A 19,801-nucleotide genomic window follows, 5' to 3' on the forward strand; every position below is an offset into this window, starting at 1 on the left:
AGAAATTCTCTCCCAGGGAACTTTTCCCTAGTTCAAGTTTCATGGCCCATATGGTCAACAGGTTCCTACAGACTCAAATTTCGGGCAAATCTTTTATGTTTTTCCTCTGTCAAACACTGAATTGCCTCTCAAAAAAGAGATTTCCTTCCTTCTTCCTTCAATAATGAATAATCACGAGGGAACTTGACTGCTAAAAATCACTCCTGCCTAGTCATCTTCAATTTGATTGACAGATATTGTAGGAACTTGAACAGTAGAAATAAATTGTCAGTCTTAAGAGGGACACGCATTTAAAAAAGTGAATTTCCATAAAGAGGACGGCTTCAGAAGTGGCATTATTTTGACAGGCACTTACGAAAATGGGAGCAAGACCTTCAAATGAATTTCAAGAACTTGACAGAATTGTACTGTGTAATGCTCCTTCTATGGCCCAAGGTCAGCTTGATAATCTATAAAAAATGGAGGATATTCCTAGACTAGAGTGGGCCTTTGTCATATTTACACCTTTCTGATCTTAGAAACTAAATGTGAACATCTATCAGTGTCTCCCTCTAATAAGATGCATATATGATATATGTGACCCCAACAGAAGTAGAGCTGCCATGTCAACTTTTGAGACATTTTAAATTGGTGCAGATCATTTCTACTGCATGCCACATCATTGCCATGCGAAAGAGGGGGCATTTAAAAGGAAGTTGTGCTTGCAAAAGACTGAATAATCATTTCTTTAATAAAAGTTTGTAGGATTCATCAAAGGTACTTATCCAAACTACATATAACAGAGAAAACTTTTTTATATTATTTTCCAAATCAAAAGAATATGAAGCTCTATGGCCAAATCAGAGCTAATGGAAATGCATCTCTAGCCATACTATTTCCACTACTATACTCCTTTTTTTCTATGCTTAATTTGGATAATATATGGCAAGCCCACATCAATGTGCTTATAAATATATCAAAAATTAATATTTGTATGCTTAAGCATGTATTCTGTGAAAAAAAGTGAAAATATGATATTCTGCAAATTTCTGATATCATGCCTGATTACAATGAAACTTTATTATTTCATTCATCAGATTTTACTCCATTCATTTTACCAAGCAATCTCTCTCTCACACACATACAACTTATATATACATACATCAGGTATACATATCACATATTGTGGATTATATACGTATATAATATATAAGAGCCAGTCGAGATGTGGCCTGTGCTGCAGCCATTTGATATTTATGGGGAAATTGACGCAGCAGCTGGAATGGGAGGGAGATGGATTTGTCTCACATCTGTCATTTCCTCTGCGCAAAATCTCTAGGTGGAGCTCCAGACTCCACAGCCAGTGTAGGTCAAGTGGAATGAACTCAATCGGTCTTCAACTGCTTAACATCTTGAAATTCACTTGCTGAGTGTGATATGTGAAATCAGAGCTTTCACATCATTTTCACACGCAAAAACCCCAATATTCATGATTCTTGTTTGTTTTAGCTTTAGTAAATGTAAACATGTACTATATATAATTTGATAAACACAAATTATGTCAATATAAAGTGCAATAATTAGATAAATGTTCAAATATATATCAATTCATATTCTCATAATTATAATAACAAATATACTTTGCATTGTGAATGTCTGAATAAGAGTATGGGAAAAGGTGACTCCAAAATAGTAGTATTCACTGATGGGCACAGCCCCAAACTTAAAGGACAAGTTCACCGTCATTAACATAAGGATTGAGAGAAAGCAGCAATATTAGTAGAACACATCAGTGAAAGTTTGAGGAAAATTGGACAATCGATGCAAAAGTTATGAATTTTTAAAACTTTTGTGTTGGAACCGCTGGATGAGGAGACTACTAAGGCTCGTGATGTCATATGAGTACAACAGTATAAAGAAAATGTAAAGAAAATTCAACATATTTTCACTTTTTTCGCATAATAGAAGAGCACTTGACTTGCCTCTTTCTAAAGGCAATGGGAATAATATTACCCATAACATATGTCAGTAACGAATCAAGGGAATGTTTACTTTTTTCAAAAGATGAAATTTTGTGAAATTCTCTTTATATTTTCCTTACATTGTTGTACGCATGTGACATCATACACTGCAGTAGTCTTCTCATCCAGCGGTGACTGCACAAAAACTTCAAAAATTCATTACTTTTGAAGGATTGTCCGATTTTCCTCAAACTTTCAATGATGTGTTCTACTAATATTGCTACATTCTCTCAATCCTTAACTTTTGAACGGATTGTCCGTTTTTCCTCAAATTTTCAATGATGTTTTCTACTAATATTGCTACATTCTCTCAATCCTTGTGTTAATGAAGGTGAACTTGTCCTTTAATAGTACTTTGGGAGGCACCATGGTCCATAGTTTTAGCAAGAAACTCAAAATCAGGCAGAGTACATATATTTGTTGTATATTTGGGATCAGAAATTTAAACGAAAGAAGGGGAAAATGTAAGGCGAGAAGATCCGAGGTGGATGCGATGTTGTGAAGGGTTCCTACAGTGTCCGTATAAAAACAATGTCAGAATTGCTTTGTGATATCACAATTGCTTTGTTAGAAATTGTTACATTTCACAGCTTGCTTTGTGATGTTACAATTACTCTGTTACATTTCACAAAGAGAAAGCTTTGAGACATCATTTCAAAAACAGTGCACTAGAGTAAAATATCCCGTTTGCGGCAGTTTAAGCATTGTTAAGAGTTTTTCCAACTTGTAAACAAATCAGGCAAATTATTTTCAACCATTTCATATATCATAGATAAGATTATTCATTAACGCAATTGTTTTCATGAACGAAATTTACCATCGACTAACGCAGTTTTCATGATTTACCATGGCAAAACCCGGCACAATTTTCGCCGATAAGGGCGATTTGCGACGTAGTATTTCTGCTTGCGGCACGATGTACAATCCCTATGCAATACGCGCGTGCTCCGCGATCTTTAGCTGAACGCCTTCACATGTATCGCGAACATTGCGTAAGCGCCAATTCCCATTGCGAAAGCACGTGAAAATAGCGTGCGCACATGCATTGGCCGCAAACAAGATCGCACTTCTGGCGGTGCTGTTGATGTCTTTCTCGTGTTTTTCTCATTTTTTTCGATGGTAACATCCACTTTCTGAAAAAAATGGCGGCCCACATCGGCTCGCGAAAATTCTATTTTACGTGAGGATATGTTTTCAAAATCCATGAACATCGAGAAAACGAAAAAAAATCCAGTTTCTTGGACCATTGTTTCTTAACTGTTATGTTAAGAAGTATCGAAAATTTCATTTTGGATGCGATATGTTGTCATTTAGGTGAGAAAATTTCACTTTCGTCAGAGATCGTGCCCATTTTATCGGTTGGTTTTTGTTGATTGCTAGTGTGTTAGTATATGTGTAGTGTGCATGTGGCTATTTCCATAAAATAGGACCTCAATGTGTGACATAGGGGTCAAATTCTAGATTCATTTATTAATTCATCAAAGTATTATTTTTTATTTCCTATATAGCTTAATTTTTGGAAAATAACAAAATTCTCACCATTTTGTACAATTCATCAAAGTGGGGCTGGTCCAAAACATGCACGCTCCTAACAGATTTCACGTGTAAGGGGGACACCAAACCCAAGGTGTTTATGTGTCAGACTGGTTTCAAGAGGTATACATTTCTAATTTTTTTTTCTGTTTTCATGTCTGTTTTTGATGCCATTTCACATTGAACAACTTTTTGTTTGGATCATTTCAATACAAAAAAAATAAAAAATCTCAACAGCTTACCCATTATACTGTAAAATTTGAAATTTTGAGACATATGGTAGAAGAAACTCTGTGGACATAACAATTCTTGCCACTCTTAAGAATAATTTAATCTCAAACACAATATATGAAGCACTGAATCTTCTTCTTAAACAATTGCATGCAAAAATACACAACAAATGTTTATTGCCCGAAAATGTCATTCTAATTTCACGCGTAAGGGGGACACCAAAAAATGGTGTCCCCCTTACATAGTGACCACAAGCTCGAAATGGTGATTACAAGTGAGTAATAAGTATCATTCATGTTTAGTTTAAACTTACACTCTACTCATTGAGATACACTTTCAACAATAGAAACACTCTTCCTTACTCAAAGTCAGATAAAATTCCTGATTTTTATTGCCCGAAGATGTAATTCTAATTTCACGCGTAAGGGGGACACCAAAAATGGTGTCCCCCTTACATAGTGACCACAAGCCCAAAATGGTGATTACAAGTGAGTGATAAGTATCATGTTTAGTTTAAACTTACATTCTACTCATTGAGATACACTTTCAACAATAGAAACACTCTCAAAGTCACATACAATGAGGTTCCAAACTTCTGGGAGGACACCAAATATTTAAATCTTCAAATTCTCAAAATTGTCAAATTCTTAAATTCAAATTCTTAAAAATCTCAAAAATCTAAGATCTGGGTCATTCCATGGGGTTGGGGCAAAAAGGAGACTAAACTCGCCAGGTGCACAAGATGGCAGCTACGACATGGGCATACTCTCACTTCCAGCTCCCCATGCACTCCCTTTAATGAACTCTTAAATTTACCAACAATGTACAAACTACATTAAAATTGCCTTAACACCAAATGTTCCACATTACTCATTCTTACCAGGAACCTATGAAGTGTCTACCAAAGACGAAAGGAGGCCTCCAAGCATCACATATTGTTTTATTTTGCTCAGCCTGCAGTACTCCATAGAATTCAACACAAACTATGCATGTGCTGTTTCCACATTTGTTCAATTGAATTTACGTACCTTTTCAGTATGATTTTGTTTGAATTCTAATTTATAGCTTCTTACGAAAAAGTTGTTATTCCTTATAGTTTCTCACTAACAAGTTGTTTTACAAGTTGTGTTGAGGCTGAAGGTTTACATTTCCCACCTGACGACAGCACGCATGCTGTTCTGTGAATGTTTACAGACCATTTAGTGAACTTTCACGGAAGATCCTGGATGTAAACTGCCTCATACTAATCAAGGAAGGGATCGAAACGAGCACGATGCCTATCTCCACAACATTAGTAGGGCACTTTAGAAATGAGGTAGATTCTTTCTGATAAGAAAATTGAACTTGTAACACTTCTCAAAGAGAAACAGTCAGGGTTGGGTTCAATTTCATTTTTCGTGTGATTAATTACTTTTTCAAATTCGATTGCAATTACTGTAATTGTGTGCAAATGAAAGGGAAAATATTTAATTCAGGAAAATCCAAAAATAATTGGAAGTAACTAAAAATGTAATTGAACCAACCCTGGAAGTAACTTCAAAATATGGCAAATTATACATTTAAACAAATTTATTATTAGTTCAAGGCAAAGTGCTGGTCGTGGGGCAACTGTTCTTGCCACAATTACATAGTGACCACAAGCCCAAAATGGTGATTACAAGTGAGTGATAAGTATCATGTTTAGTTTAAACTTACATTCTACTCATTGAGATACACTTTCAACAATAGAAACACTCTCAAAGTCACCTACAATGAGGTTCCAAACTTCTGGGAGGACACCAAATATTTAAATCTTCAAATTCTCAAAATTGTCAAATTCTTAAATTCAAATTCTTAAAAATCTCAAAAATCTAAGATCTGGGTCATTCCATGGGGTTGGGGCAAAAAGGAGACTAAACTCGCCAGGTGCACAAGATGGCAGCTACGACATGGGCATACTCTCACTTCCAGCTCCCCATGCACTCCCTTTAATGAACTCTTAAATTTACCAACAATGTACAAACTACATAAAAATTGCCTTAACACCAAATGTTCCACATTACTCATTCTTACCAGGAACCTATGAAGTGTCTACCAAAGACGAAAGGAGGCCTCCAAGCATCACATAATGTTTTATTTTGCTCAGCCTGCAGTACTCCATAGAATTCAACACAAACTATGCATGTGCTGTTTCCACATTTGTTCAATTGAATTTACATACATTTTCAGTATGATTTTGTTTGAATTCTAATTTATAGCTTCTTACGAAAAAGTTGTTATTCCTTATAGTTTCTCACTAACAAGTTGTTTTACAAGTTGTGTTGAGGCTGAAGGTTTACATTTCCCACCTGACGACAGCACGCATGCTGTTCTGTGAATGTTTACAGACCATTTAGTGAACTTTCACGGAAGATCCTGGATGTAAACTGCCTCATACTAATCAAGGAAGGGATCGAAACGAGCACGATGCCTATCTCCACAACATTAGTAGGGCACTTTAGAAATGAGGTAGATTCTTTCTGATAAGAAAATTGAACTTGTAACACTTCTCAAAGAGAAACAGTCAGGGTTGGGTTCAATTTCATTTTTCGTGTGATTAATTACTTTTTCAAATTCGATTGCAATTACTGTAATTGTGTGCAAATGAAAGGGAAAATATTTAATTCAGGAAAATCCAAAAATAATTGGAAGTAACTAAAAATGTAATTGAACCAACCCTGGAAGTAACTTCAAAATATGGCAAATTACACATTTAAACAAGTTTATTATTAGTTCAAGGCAAAGTGCTGGTCGTGGGGCAACTGTTCTTGCCACAATTTAAAGGTACTGGGTAAGAGTGATTCTACCCTCCTAAACTCTTACCCAGTACCTTTGATTCACAATTATGAGACACTTATGCAGTGGAACCTTGTTAACATAACTTGTAAAAGCAAGGGGAGGGGGACCTTGTAATGGCCAGGCCACACTGAGCTGCCGCGACGTGACCCAACGCAGCTGGACGGTTTGCCTGTCTGACGCAACGGCAGACAACTGCGAGAGAACATGTTCTATCGTCTGCACCGAGGTCCAACGCGACAAAACTGCATTGCAACGAGGGAAAACTGCCATGTCACACTGAAACAATGGCATGGAAACGTCCAGTTGCATTGCGTCGCATGAAACCGCTTAGTGTGGCCCGGCCTTAACATGTCATTTTCAGGTCCCTATTGCTGTTGCTTTTGCAAAATGAATGAGATGACAAACTCTGACGCCACACCAATTGAAACCTGAGGCCTACACGTTTATTGCTGAGGTTGCAACCATTCTACCTACAGTCCAGTATGTAAGCAAAAAGTATCAACAGTCACTGCTCCTGGAAATAAAAATTCTGTGCAGTGTATGCTTGCTCGATATGAGCGTGTTATGGCAGATGGTCTAGCAGCCTGCAAATGCAAGAAATAAAATGTTGGAAGAATTTGTTCTTCTCAGTATAGTACAGTGCACCACTTGTCCAATTTACTCCAGTCCATATTTTCCTGATAAGGTTGACAGCACTGTTTGATCAAATTCATACAAAAATTTTCTGCCAACAGGATGCATAACTGGTACTGGCAGCTTTCCCACTATGTCTGACTTCGGATGAGCAGCCTCTGGCTCCGGCGAGAAGCTGTATAAACCGTCGGTTGTACGTTTCAGGAATTTGACTTGTACGACATCACCTCTAACAGCAGTTATCTGTAAAAATCAAGCACAAAATCAAGTACAATGTAAATTATACAGGTAAGAAATGCAATACAGAGGAACCTCTTTGCAACGAGGTCCTTGGACCATGAAAATTACCTTGTTATATAGGTTTCTCATTACATCAGGGTAAAAAGCAAAAAACAAAGAAGAGCTGGGACCAACAAAATTACCTTGTTATAAGAGGGATTTGTTATATCCGACCTCTTTATAATGAGGTTCCACTGTACCACTTGGTGATGTCTCAGATAACTGGTAAATCTACTGCAAAGGTACATAGTTTATCCACATGATGTGAAACACAAGTACAATGCATATGTGTACAGCTTGGTACAGCAAGTATCAGTTTACTTTCCTCAATGCTCTGACTTGTTTTTCTTGAAATACCGAATGTTTAAAATTACAATCAGAGAAGAGTAAGAGAATACCCACAAACCAAGCCAGCAAACTTACCAATGCCATGTAAACCAATCCTTTGGTACTATCCGTCTTCTTGCCACATACTTCAAAACGCACTGCAACATAGGTATTAACTTTGTACCTGTAATGCATAAAGAAAAAAAAAAGAAAATATCCCAAGATTAATATTGCAAATGAATTTACTTAGATCTCATGATAGAAGACATGAAATAAATATTTTAAATGGGACATTTCTGAAATATCCAGATCAATAAATGTTAGTGTTGATGAAGAGCTTTAAATTTCAAGATGAATATTATTGTACAGCACATTCAACAAATATCCATTTCTTGTTTTTACCTGTTGTGATAAACATAGATACTTTCATACGCCTTCAGGCCAAATATTTCCCAACATGATAGATGTTTTACCTCTCACTATCATCAGAGCTCTGTGGTTCTGTCATGTTCATAGTATCAGGGGGATCATCTCTATGTGCTGTGGCAGGCGTACCGGCACCATGTAAGACAACAGCTGTGGGGGGTTCTAGTGTTTCTGTGACATCATCTGGGACAACAGCTGTGAGAACGTCACTGGTTGGGTCAGCTGGGGCTGCAGTGGTATTTGCTCTCAGTCTCATACCTGTGAGGGATGACATTACATGGGTTTGTAGTGAATGACATGTTGCTTATAAAATATGAGATAGCTGTAGGTGTTCTTTAAACTCCCAAATGGAATTTTCAGGTGACAGGATCTCTTTGAGAATCTGTTCCCTAAATGTATAGATGGGATTGACATGATTTAATCTCTGCAAGAGTCAAATCTGAATCAAACTGCAGTAATTTCTAGCCTCAAATGAGACCATGGTCAGGGTGATTTAAGTAATCATCATGCAAATATCTTCATGAAACATTCTAGGCCCATATGCTGAAACTTACAAAAAAAATGTGACATATAGATAAAACAATTGTAGATACTGTATACTGGGATTCATTATGCAACCTAGGAAAACATGACAATCTCATCTGCTAATAACATTTTTAGTGATGTAGATGTATATATTTTTTTAAAGTTTCAGAATACTGGCCCTGACCCCTACCTTGCTTATTTGCAGCTCTCAGGTCCACCTTCTTCCAGTTCTCGACATAGGTATTGTTTCTGCAGTTTCCATGGCCAAGTAGACAGGTGTCACACACACAAGTTAAATTTCGAGTTGAAATTACTCCACTCTCCACGGTCTTAACACAGTGTAGCTTTCTTGAACCTTTCACCAACTTTGTAGATCTGTTTTCCCTGTCTCTATTAACCTCTGCATGTGAAACAAAGAATGATGTGCGCAGAAATTTCTTGCAACATTGGCCGCCTTCGCTTTGCTTGTCTAGATGCTTCTTGGAAAACTCATACAGCGCTTTTGCATCACTGATTACTACCTTGCGAGTTAGAACTGCTGTTGACGCTTGAGATTTCACGACCGCACCCTCTCCATCGCTCGGGCCTTTACCATGTCTGCTGCCGAAGTAGTTGTGGATGACTGGGAAGCCAAAATCTTCTGTGAAGTAACTCACATCTGAGAAAGGTCCTTTCGATTTGTACTGGCTAGCACAACCATCGGAGTATCTGTACATAACTTTGATATTCAGCCCTCTCTTTTCTGCTAGGTGTTTACAGACTTTTGCTTGCATGGCATGCACTAAATGATAATCATGCCGAAGGTCATCACTGATTACAATGCAAGATTCTTGCACAACTTCACGGCAAGTCTCGCACCTGTAGTAGTTCACCATTGGGTGCAAAGTAGCTGAATTTTGGGCATAGTATGCAGTTTGCACTTCTCTCTGGAAACCGCATTTGTAATTTTCTGAGAAATCTACAATGCTCAGCACTGCTCCTTCTGGTAGGTTTGTCTTCAGTTTTGAGAACTGCTGTTGCTGCCAGTCTTTATTGAACAGATGTACAGCAATGTCATTGGCTTCATCCTTAAGCTGCTTTATGAGATCAGCTACAGTGCCCTTCTCGGTGACAAGCGAACGCTTCTTCACTTCTTTTGTCTTGTTTGATTTGGTGTGACAGGTATGGTTGACCATTTTCCAAACTTTCCATTCAACTTCCTCATGTGGCTCTTTGTCATGAAATATATCGTCCAGTTTGTGGATACCACAGTTGCCACACTTTCTTTCCAAACAGGTTGGCCTATGAAATGCTGATGCACTTGGCTTTGGACAGAGAGTTGCATTAGCAACGTCATACACTGTTCTCAATTTCACGTTGGCTAGTACCTCCAATTTTAGTTGCAGATTTTCGCAGTATTCGCAAAGACAGCCATGATATTTTGCCTGTCTCTTGGTGCTTACATGTTTAGGTCTGAGTGCATAGAAACTGGAAGAGCACACTTGTTGATCTGGATAGGTCTTGTTGTATTGTTCATGTAAAATGGCAATGGAGGTATCAATAATGCGTCTAGGCTTTCTGGTTTTTTTGCTTACAAGTCGCTTGTCTGGCATTTCTGACGAGTTAACTTCATAAAACTCATGAACCTGCTTTACGGTTTCCAAGTTGACCTTTGGCCTTCCTTGCTTTGACAATTTCTTGTTTATCAATTTCTTGTTTACACCAAACCGCTTACAGGCCTGTCTTTGCAGACGGTATTTTTTCATGAGGTGAAGCGTCGATGCTAGAATTTTCCGACTTTTCTTTTCTTCTTTGAGCCTTGATGACAGTCCTTTAGTGACTACCTCTTCAAGATTAGGCTGTCTCCTCGCTGTTTTGGTAAGTTTTACACCTGCTCCTGTAAAGGCTGCTTGTTTTGTAGGAGAAGCTTTGTTAAGAATGTCAACAACAGTACCAACAAAGTGTGATGTCTTGCTGGGTAAAGCATGTAATGCCCTTTTCAAGCTCTGTCGTCTAGCTGGGTTTGATCGTACATCGTTCCCTTCAGCATCTTTAAATTCTTTCATTTGGCGTTTTCTTGCCTCTATGTCTCCATCTCTTTCATGCAGTTGGAGTTGCCTTTCTCTCTCTCTTATCTCCGCTTCCATTGCCCTAAGGTGCTCCTCGTCAGCTTTTAATTTCTTTTCTCTTTCCTGTAAGATGACATCTTTTTCACATTGCCGCTTCTGTGCGTATAATTCTCTTCTCCTCGCTTTAACTGCTTCATGTCTTTCGACTGAGTATGCTTCACGCTGCTTCCGTTTTTTGTTTCTTTCATACTCTTTTTTTTTATCAGCTTGTTTCCTCGTCACAGGAATGTGTGGCTTGTTCTTGTTCTCTTCCCTTTCTTTTTTCTTTTTCTCAGCAAATCTTCGCTGGCGGATTCTACTTTTCTCATTGTACTTCTTCTTTTTCTCTAGCCACTCTTCAGCTTCTTCTCTTTCCTCTGATTTGAGGTTTCTTTTTCTTAAAGTCTTTTCGGCCAATGCCATGTTTAGGCGGTACATCTGGCTGTACAACTTTCCACTTTGTTGCACTTTTTGGTATTTTTGGGGGTCATTTTGCTTCAGTTTATGTCTCCAACTTGTACTGGCACTTCTACTTTTTCTCTTTGTCTGACTGGCCCCACTTGATTGACCACTATCCTCTCGATTTTGGCATCGAATGCGGAGAGCAAAGGGCAGTTTGATTTTTTTTTTAGTTTCTTTCACTTTGCTTTTGCACGGTGACCTTTTGCCTTTGCGTGGTGACCTTTTTGCTTCGCCTCTGCAGGCCACCCCTCTCTCTTTGAATTGGCGAGCCATCTTCAATAGTGAACCCTGTTAAATGAAAAAGAATTGACTTCATAAATCGTAATATGGTTTAAAGCATAATTTTAAAAAATATCAGGTGTGAAACAGAAATTTCAAAAAAGAGGAAACACTTGTCTGAGGGAGCGGAAAAAAAAAAAAAAAAAAATCCCAGACTCAAAATCCGCGGAGAAATCTCATCCCTGTAAATACGGTAAGTGAATAGTTAAATAAAAATGAAGTATAAAGGGATTGGTAGTGGTTATGATTTCATATTAAATTTGTTTAAGTGTTAATGAAGTGTTCTAGAAATAACCCTAAACTTTTGGTATCATAACATAATTTCAGCTATATATGTTTCCAGACAAAAATGTTCAAGTGTTTATAAAGAAAAGTGTTCAGTACATTTTCAGTGTCTGTAAAATTTATCAAAAGTGCTGGCAAATTCTGGAAAATTAAGCTCAAAAAATCAAGGGGGATAACCCCCTCCCATGAGGGGGTGGGCATTGGCGGCGGAAGCAAAAAAATTTAGGGGGGGACGCGGCGGAAAAAAATTTGACAAGCAAAAAAAAAAGGTTATGAACCAAAATTAAGAGGGGGATCCAGGAAAAAAAAATTGCCCCCGATTGTTGTCTGTTGGGGGTTTCAATAAAAAAATTTTTATCACCCAAAAAAATTTTTATCACCCAAAAAAATTTGGGGGGGACGCAACCCCCCCCACTTCCGCCGCCTATGGGGGTGGGTAAGGTAACACCACACCGGATCACTGCCTATGCAACCAAGAGTTAATTTCTGGACATTTAAAACTTCATGGTAGTCTCAAATATATTATCCTCTTAGGAATGCATAATTGATTCCCAAACCCGGTACTTCAAAACAAAAAAAAAAAAAGGAAAATGTAGACCAGCATAAACTAAAGTTTTAGTGTCTATTCTCCATTTCACTTTCACCCAAACTTGCTTAGAATATTACACTTATCTTATTCAAAATCTTTGAAATGGTTAGGCCTACCTAATCAGAATTTATTAGATAGAGTACACTACTTGGGAAATATTTAGTAACAAAGTTCTTCATAAAACCACTACCCCAGCCAGGGAACTGGACACCACGCCTGCCATCTTCCAACCCCAGAGTTCAGAGGATTATTCTGTGACTGAATGGGTCACATAGCTATGTTTCCAGCTGCTAAATTTGCCACTTTTTGACCAAGTATCCCTCTTTAAATCCACTTAAAAACACAAATATTATTTCTGAATCTCCTATGACACTTTGATGGTCAGATTTATCATTTTCAAGTGCAGAAAATTACCGCCAATATCGCAAGTTAAGACTTGAAAATACGAACTCACATACACAATACACCATTTAACACATGTGGGACTAACGCGGCACGACGCATAAGGGACACTGCACTTCAAGGCGTCCCCGTCGTCATGCTAACGTTGGGTGTACAGTGCTCCACAAATGACTAGTATTACCATGTTGATTACGGCAATCTAAGCATAATATTGGATATGAAACGATACGGTATTTGCAAGTAGTAATTGCGACAGGTGTTGCTTGCAAAATTATGCCGCTACAATGAAAGACGGAGTGTTTTCATCGTCAATACTCGTACTTCGTTAGCGGGGACACGGTGAATATGGTTTCCCATTAACAGCAACATTGCATGTGTGAAGGTTTCACCACCGAGCACAAAACTGTCCCGATATTTTACGCTTTTCGTAATAATCGAAACAATAAAAATTCATAATCATAATGTTTAAAATCTACAGAAAATCGTGCTTACATTACTTTTGAGAGCTCGATGATGATTCCGGCGTAATTTGCAGTGAAAGTGCCACCGACGTTAGGGAGGGACACAGAGTACACATCGTGGTTTGTAGCGCGCTGAAAAGATCTACTTTCATCGAGCCTGATATATGACGTAGATCGGGCCTGAGATATGACGTAGGGTACATTTCGTTCATGAATTTATTGGGAGTGTGCTTGGCGGAGTAATAAACTCGTGACCGACGTTAGGATATCGAAGGGACACAATATGAACGCGTCATCCAAGAAACTCAAGAAATTACGATGTATTGTACTTATTATACAAAAAAAATGTGATGAAAATTACATTTTCGTTCATTAATGCTAAAAAATGAAATATTTGCCGGCAAAAAACATGTTTTTGCTTAGTAATATTTCACCAAAGCAATACCTATCATACGTGAGGACGGGGACACCAACGCTTACGTCGTGAGGCTAAAAGTCCAATATTTTGGAAAGCAAATTAGCACCCGATTTGTGGAAAAGTTGCATAGCATTTTAAACAATTGTTGATAGACATTACTTCCAATAAAAATAAATTAAAAAAAAGGACTTTTAAATACACAAACAATGTATTAAAATTTAATGTAAAAAATGTCACGCCGACATTAGGAAAAACCTAATGCAACAACCATACTTCTTGCTCGTGGCAAGCCAATTATAATTTTTTCCGTGCCCCAAAACTTGTATACGGACATTATGAAACACAGTGCACACATACTACCTAAGGAAACTCAAATTAGTAGCATTGTAGTGAATAAAACATTGATATAAATGCAGGGACACCAAACACAGCCAATGGGTTCCTATTTTATGGAAATAGCCATGTAACAGTGCAATGCTGTGTTTAGCTGTATATTACCGTGTATGTTGTAACTGCCGCGAACGGCTGCACGGCCGCTTACTGACGCAGTTACTCTATGTGTTTTCATAAACAGAATGTCATTTTGCAAATAGTATACAATGAAGTGTCAAACAGGCCAACATTCTGAAAAAGCTACTAAATATTAACTAGATCCTCTTAAACCTTAAACTATGGAAGAAGAATTTCTACATTTCAATTTTTTCTTTATTTTCTTTAATGTAAAATGCAGCAACTTGAATGCATTGTTTTTAATATGTCTTTTTAAATGTCATCTACATGTCAAATGAAGGTATGCACCAAATGGCAACTAAAAAAAAAAAAGAAAACAAAAATGTATGACTCATGCTAACCAAATTCTCCATGGTAGATTTCAAGACCTTTTCTTCAACGTCAAGCTAGGATTGTGAAGAAAATTGGGCGTAAAAGAAATGGATTGGTTGCCCTTAGCAACAAGGATTTGCAGAGCAGTATCATGCCACATGCAGATTTTGTAGGTAAGCAAAATCTTGCCATATAGTTTGTGTGTGTAAATCATACTGAACAGCACACACATGTATGTATTACATGCCACCTTGTGTGGCTAAAATTCATCTCAAGAGCAACTGCATAATGAAGAATTTGACTGCAAAAAAAAAACAACAACAACAACAGAAAAATGCCACTTTCATTTTTTAAGTAATCATCAATTAGAGAAATTCAAATCTTTTTAATGATACTAAACATGCTATGAAACGAGAAATATTTCTGAAGATTAAGTTAAAATCATCATACACTTCAATTATTTCAAAGTGATAAAAATTAATAAGTGTTAGTATTTTTGCTCTTCATATGATTTATTTTTGTCAAATATGCTTACATTTTACGTTGCAATCATGTAGATTTTTTTTTTTGTTCACGCAAACCTATGTCTCTCCTAATAACCATGTACACTAGAAGTCGTCATATACAGTTTGCTGGTTATCCAAAAGAGATTGAGAGTATTATGTAAGTTAAATTACATAGTATGTATGGTATACAGTAAATCAATTTCTGAATGTGAAAATACTGGGCAGTATGATGTGTATAGATTTCTGCCATATTTTCAATAGACTTGGAATCAATCTAGATATCGTATGCAACACACTATTTCATATTGTATTATGAAAATGTATTTCCTTGGAACATATTCCTTATTTTGTATCCCATATAACATACCAACACTCAGACAGGCACAAATTTGATTTGAATCATCATGAGAACAGACTTTGGCCAGTGACTGTATACAACTTATTATATCTTACACTGACACAGAGAAAAATTATCAGCATTAATGACTAAATTTTGACAGAAATATAAGGTCAAACTTCCTTCCATCAAAATAGTAAAATAAACCAAAAATCAAACAAAATTACAAATGGAGGTCACAGACTAATGCTTTGATGATACCCTCATAATCCAATTGGTAATCAATAATAGCATGTGCCTAACTTGCTGTATTGTACGTCATCGGCTGTGACTCATGTTGTTTGCGAAGCGAGCACAGCTGATTGAAGACAAAAAAATAAAAAAAACACAACTCCCCAATCATCCGTCACAATCTGTGCATGGCCCGTCCAGATTTTTTTTTTTTTTTTTTCGGGGCTAATTCAATATGTCTTAATCCTCCCCATGTTTGTAAGTCATCGAGAGGAATCACTCTAGTGGTAGTCACGGTAACAGCCCACTGGCAAACTCCAAATCAAGATGACAGGGAAGTCGCTGCGAGCAAATATCAGGCGCATTATTTGTGTCTTGCGCTAAGTGCAGTCCTAATTTTGCCATCACCCCTCCCCTCCTCTCCCAATTTTTCATCCTGCTTTCCCTTCCCTTTACCCACCCCCCCTCCATCTCACCAACCCCACCCCACCCCTCTTTCCTTCATCTCGGCTCTTCCTCCTTAGCTCCTCCTCATCAATCTTCATTTTGGAGATGAGCAAAGCATCCCTGCACTGTGTCCAGGAGCAATTTTTCGCTGCTTTGCCTACATGAGAGAGACAACGGGCCTGACATCATCAAGACCTAGGCCACGTATTGTCCAAGCTCTGGTATTACACTTACAAAGACACAAATGACAGGGCATCATCTGCATATACTTTGAAACAAGTAAGACATCTGGCATGTATGCATAAGACATGTTTGCCCTTGAACAGTCTTATGACCACAGCTGTAGGCCAGATCAGAACCCTATGAAGAAAAGTTACAAATGATATTGACAAGAGTTACAGCAAAGGGAGGTGTGTCCACTGATGAAGTAAAATAAAAGACAAATTTGGATGTTTTTCATTGAGTCATGTCAATACCAGAGCAAGACTTGGAATAATGAGCAATTGCTACATTTTTTAATCAGTGTAAAACTCAGGTGTACACAGAAAAAGAGTGAGATAGACATGCTGAGAGAGGGGGGAGAGAGGGGGAAATAGATTTTCATGACTAAAAGGGGGAAAATATATGACTGACATTTATACATAATGAGCCACATACATTGCAACAAATACCTTGTAGAATTATTGCAAAGCAGCAGCATGGCAGCACACAAGTTTACAGCCAAAACAACAATAGTCACATGAATGTCCTGTTATTACAGTGAGTCTTTCTATATTCACCAAATCTTTTTTCTTTAAACAAAACATACCTACATACTTACAATATTTCACTACAGCTTTCTATATGTTTTAATCTGCTTTTGTGATCATAATGCTTGCTATGCTATTCTGTATTATTCTATATTGTATCATTATCATCATAGTAATGATTTGTCTTGAGCATATAGAAAACAAAATCTTTTTGGAAATCATTTGTTGCAGGGAGCCACTTGCCACATTATCCAAACTTTAATGCCACATAACAATTCTAAGACATATAGAAAATCATGGTGCATAACATCACAAAAAAAGTAGGATCACATCCACATTCAGACTGTATTCGAAATGATGATCACTATCGTGGTCTTTATTCACACAACTAAAATTAGCAACACTGTGTAATGTGAAAGGGAAATGAGGTGGGCTGATTTATAGCTGACATGAAATGCATCAGGAGTATCACTTCCACTCTGAGTACAGATTTGGAAAGTCCTCAGAACAAAACAAATGACAACTCCATTAAAGTTACCATCCTTTCCTGCTCACTTTAACAAAGCAAAACAAAACTAGAAAAGCACCCTGAAAGTGTAGACCTCCCCACCAAGCAGCCCATTTTCACCAATACACTTGTGCTGAAAATTGCCCATACTTCCCAATAATAAGGAAACCTTTCTGTTGTGTCTTAGAGTCTACCTTCGCATGCTGCGCCTCGAGTGCGCACTCAGAGATGCATTCCTCAACTACAGCTACAACTTGAACTCCTTTGTTTGTTGGCCCTATTTGCCATTGATAATTCTTCAACAACAACAACAAAAGTTCAAAAAGTATCCTGGATCCAGACGGTTATCCGGATCACTACCAAAATGTAATCATCTGTTCCTTGGGTCATCATTATCAACTTTTCTTGTAAGTTCGTCCAAATCCGCTCCCAACTTTTTGAGTTATTTTGCTAACAGGTTGACTATGAAACAAATAAACCAATGCCGACAATAACAGAACCTCCTTGACAGAGGTAACAGACTAAAAAAGATATAAGTGTACTAGAAAAGCATCCCATCAAAGAATGCTACACTGTAAAAGTGTATGTATCACCAAAGTATCATATTTACTACAAACTTCTTATATCATACTAGTCCCACAAACATGTCAGTGTAATAGTACTTCTCAGCACACACATCAGCAGCAAGAGTTTGCAACTCTGTTTTACCATAATAACTAGTCTTCTATCAAACATTACGCTGCACAGTAAAATGGAAGGGGAAATTGCCATTTGACTATCAATGCAGGAGATGAAGTAGAGTCAGCAGAAATGTGATATTCCATCAAATGTTATGATGGTTAATGAAAGTGCCCTACCTGTAGGTCTATATGGCACTTGACCCTTAAAAATGCAGTTTGATATATAGATGAAGCAGAGACCTGGAAAATAAGCTAAGATCATCATCTACATGCAGAAAATATCTGTAGGGTCTTTAAAGTGAGATTATTGAGACAAACTCACAGAGCATGTACGTTTTCTCTCCAAGAATCTCAAACCCACCACTCTCACCTACCATTTGACCCCATCCCCTACCCGCATCTCTCCTGCCTCCTATCCCATGCACCCCATCCCAACCACACCTAATGATCCCCTCCCCCAACTGTGAATCTTATTCCTTTGCTTGAGCACAATGTGCTCGGTAAGATATCTTTGTTGACACCGTTTGCCGTGGTAGAAAGATGATACTGTGCCATCTTTTTCTCTGCGGTTTGAGCGTGCAACGTACGAGAAAAGCAGATGAGAGTGAGCAAGCGTCCACTTCCAATCCCTTGGCCAGACACAGCCAGCGAGCCACAGAGTATTAGCACAGATGTCTGGGTTTCCATTTACACTGCAAAATAAAAATTCAAATGACGAAGCATCTGGTTCCACCACAGCGGCAATCCCAGGCACAGCACGCACCCTTCCTACCACATATTGCAAAGATAGGTGCAGACAGATCTGGGATCTGCAGCTGTGTTGGATGACCAAGCCTTTGCTTGGACTTGAGGAGGCAAGGGGTTGATCTTAAACCTAGACCAGTCTCACGAACAAAAGTGATAGTGGCAAAATGATATGTTCCTATTAGTAGCCTATACCATAACATATTTCAATAGAGTCCTATGACAGCTCTGGTTACATGAAACCTATCTACTGCATAAGAAAATACATAAATCTGGTAAGGAATGATAGAATCAAACCATTTTAGTGCATGGCAAGACAAACTGGTCATATTTTGTTATCAAGAATGGCTATGTCCAAAATGGAAATTTCCATGCTCACAGTAACTAGCAAACTTTCATCAAAGTATGAAAGAGAGAGAGAGAAAAAAAAAGAGAATCAACTGTGCAAGGAGGTATATACAAAAACCGCAGACAAGGAAATGAATACTTGAGGTAAGCAGGATCCGGTGCATGAAAAATATCTAAAATCACAGAGAAACGAAAATCAGTCACTGACCCATAATGGTTCTAAAAAAAAAGCTACTGTAGTTCTACCTTCTTGATTCTATCAAAACCCTATATTCAGGCTTGCCATTCAGTTTGTGCAACGTACAAGTTTAAAGATGGAGCATGCCAGGAGATTGGTCCCGATGGCAGAATCTTAGGAATACTCTCCACACAATACCACACCCTTCACCCCCCCCCCCCCCTTCCAGACGAGATTCTGTGGCACAGTACCCTTACAAGTACGACTCACAGATTGCAGTGAAAATTGAATCAAGCCAGGAAAGTTCGGACATTTTTTTTTTTCAGTTTAATCAGGAAGAAAAATGAGATGTATGGCCCAAAATGGGACTTGTATCTCTGATACTGCTTGAAAATGAAGCAATGAAATAGGTGCAGTTGAAAATGATTGCTACAAAAGTATATAAGCCACCAAAAACATGAAAATCTGTTAGTGAATTTTCAACTTAGTAAGTAAAT

General features: G+C 37.8%; 2 protein-coding genes across 3 annotated transcripts in view; both read right to left on the reverse strand.

Moving 5' to 3' along the window:
• Window positions 1–19,801, reverse strand: part of LOC140241351 (putative receptor-type tyrosine-protein phosphatase mosPTP-1) — a 212,815-nt gene that overhangs the window by 172,895 nt on the left and 20,119 nt on the right. The window lies entirely within an intron of this gene.
• LOC140246246 (uncharacterized) lies at window positions 6,625–14,105 on the reverse strand. 2 transcript variants are annotated; one of them, XM_072325702.1, is made up of 5 exons: window positions 13,373–14,105; window positions 8,962–11,608; window positions 8,294–8,504; window positions 7,917–8,004; window positions 6,625–7,457 (listed from the first exon to the last, which is right to left on the reverse strand). In XM_072325702.1, exons 2-5 carry the CDS (start codon window positions 11,591–11,593, stop codon window positions 7,239–7,241), a joined length of 3,150 nt encoding a protein of 1,049 aa, XP_072181803.1. In that variant the 5' UTR covers window positions 11,594–11,608; window positions 13,373–14,105; the 3' UTR covers window positions 6,625–7,238. The 2 variants fall into 2 exon arrangements, with proteins under 2 accessions (XP_072181803.1, XP_072181802.1); XM_072325701.1 differs by having other exon boundaries at window positions 13,368–14,105.

The sequence above is a fragment of the Diadema setosum genome, chromosome 2 (genome assembly GCF_964275005.1).
Source record: "Diadema setosum chromosome 2, eeDiaSeto1, whole genome shotgun sequence".
NCBI classification, from domain to species: Eukaryota; Metazoa; Echinodermata; class Echinoidea; order Diadematoida; family Diadematidae; genus Diadema; species Diadema setosum.

Coding starts and splice junctions, on each gene's coding strand:
- LOC140246246 (XM_072325702.1), bottom strand. CDS start 11,593: ATGGCTCGCCAATTCAAAGAGAGAGGGGTGGCCTGCAGAGGCGAAGCA. Junction 8,005..8,293: donor AGCTCTGATGATAGTGAGAG/GTAAAACATCTA, acceptor TATGCATTACAG/GTACAAAGTTAATACCTATG. Junction 7,458..7,916: donor GATTGGTTTACATGGCATTG/GTAAGTTTGCTG, acceptor TGATTTTTACAG/ATAACTGCTGTTAGAGGTGA.